A 1,427-nucleotide genomic window follows, 5' to 3' on the forward strand; every position below is an offset into this window, starting at 1 on the left:
AAGTAGGTGCTTTAGACCACTGAGCCATCTCTCCAGCCCCAGGAATCAAATTTTAAAAAGTGTGCAACTCAAAAAACAGAGCCGAGGAGAAAGCTCAGCAGTCTAAGCATCTGCCTAGACAAGCAAAGGACCTGGATTCAATCCCCAGCGTACTACATGCCATGCCAGCAGTCCCAGGTACACCCAGCCAGCCACTAAGACTCTGATGGAGCACGCCTGAAAGCCCAGAGCTGGGGAGGCTGAAACGGGAGGAACAGTAGAGTCCGAGCTGCACAGTAAGATGCTGTACCTAATACAGAAAATAAATAAACTTTAAAAAACCAAATGAAAAAGGTGAGCAAGGTCAGCGAGACAGCTCAGCAGACTAAGTGCCTGCTTAGGCAAGCACAAAGACTGGGGTTCAATCCTTAGCCTCATAGGCCAAGCCAGCCCCACCTCTGCGTGCACTGAGCTGGAAACCAGAGACTGGGTGCAGTAGCTCAGGCCTGTAAACCCAGTGCTGGGAGGGTGAAAACAGGGGGATCACTAGGAGTTTGAGCTGCATAGTGAGACCCTGCACTAAATACACAAATAAAATAAATAAAAAAGTAAGCAGCTGCCCAGTGCGGTGGTTCATACCCATAATCCCAGCACTCAGGAAGCTGAGGCAGGAGAATTGCTGCAAATTCAAAGCCACCTTTGCCCATTTAGTACCTGTAAGGCCAGCCTGAACTACATAGCCAAGACCCTGTCTCAAATAATGACCCCCAAAAGCAAGCAACTTTATTTATGTGAATAACTTACTGCTAAAGATGACATATCCGGGACTGCAAGAAGAGCCAAGAGTGGGTCAATTGCACCATATTTGATAACCAAGTCTCGGAAAACTGAACCATCACCTGAAGAAAAATAATCAACATTAAGCAGCTGGGGATATAGTTCAGAGATAAAAAAGAGCATTTTCCTGGCTTACACAAAGCCAGGTTCAATCACTAGGTATGACATGAACAGACAAAAAAGCAAGATCAATCACATCTACTTTTCTAGCACCACCTATGTTCAGGACTGAATACACTATCAGAAGCTCCCCAACTTATTTAGATGCCTCTCTGGTGCCTTTTTCAGATCCTTCTCTCATCCCTAAAAAGGGCTTGAAGAAAGCTCCAAATGTGACACCAAGGTCACTATTACTTAAAAACATGGCTCCTCTCCTATCCCATTATGATTAGATACATTCAGACCAAAGAATTTAAGTGCAAGTACCTGCAATGTTTCCCAGTGCCCAGACAGCCTGCTCACTGACATGAGCATGGGGAGACACCAAGAGGGAAATGAGAGCCAGGATGACCCCTCCGTCCACCACAGCCTTGGTCTGCTCTGACGACCCAGAAGCAATGTTAGTGAGTGCCCAAGCAGACTCAAACTGGATGGGACTACAGTCACTTCTG

The 1,427-nt window shown here is 46.5% G+C and overlaps 1 protein-coding gene across 1 annotated transcript in view; it reads right to left on the reverse strand.

Annotated features, from left to right (window-relative positions):
* The window catches only part of LOC101592018 (importin subunit alpha-1), a 30,235-nt gene that overhangs the window by 21,096 nt on the left and 7,712 nt on the right, over positions 1-1,427 (reverse strand). Inside the window, exons 4-5 of the mRNA XM_023714116.1 lie at positions 1,243-1,424; positions 784-878 (exon numbers count right to left, since the gene is read on the reverse strand). Coding sequence (XP_023569884.1) covers positions 784-878; positions 1,243-1,424 — 277 coding nt within the window. The remainder of the gene's footprint in view (positions 1-783; positions 879-1,242; positions 1,425-1,427) is intronic.

The sequence above is a fragment of the Octodon degus genome, unplaced genomic scaffold (assembly GCF_000260255.1).
Source record: "Octodon degus isolate 3935 unplaced genomic scaffold, OctDeg1.0 scaffold00033, whole genome shotgun sequence".
Taxonomy (NCBI): Eukaryota; Metazoa; Chordata; class Mammalia; order Rodentia; family Octodontidae; genus Octodon; species Octodon degus.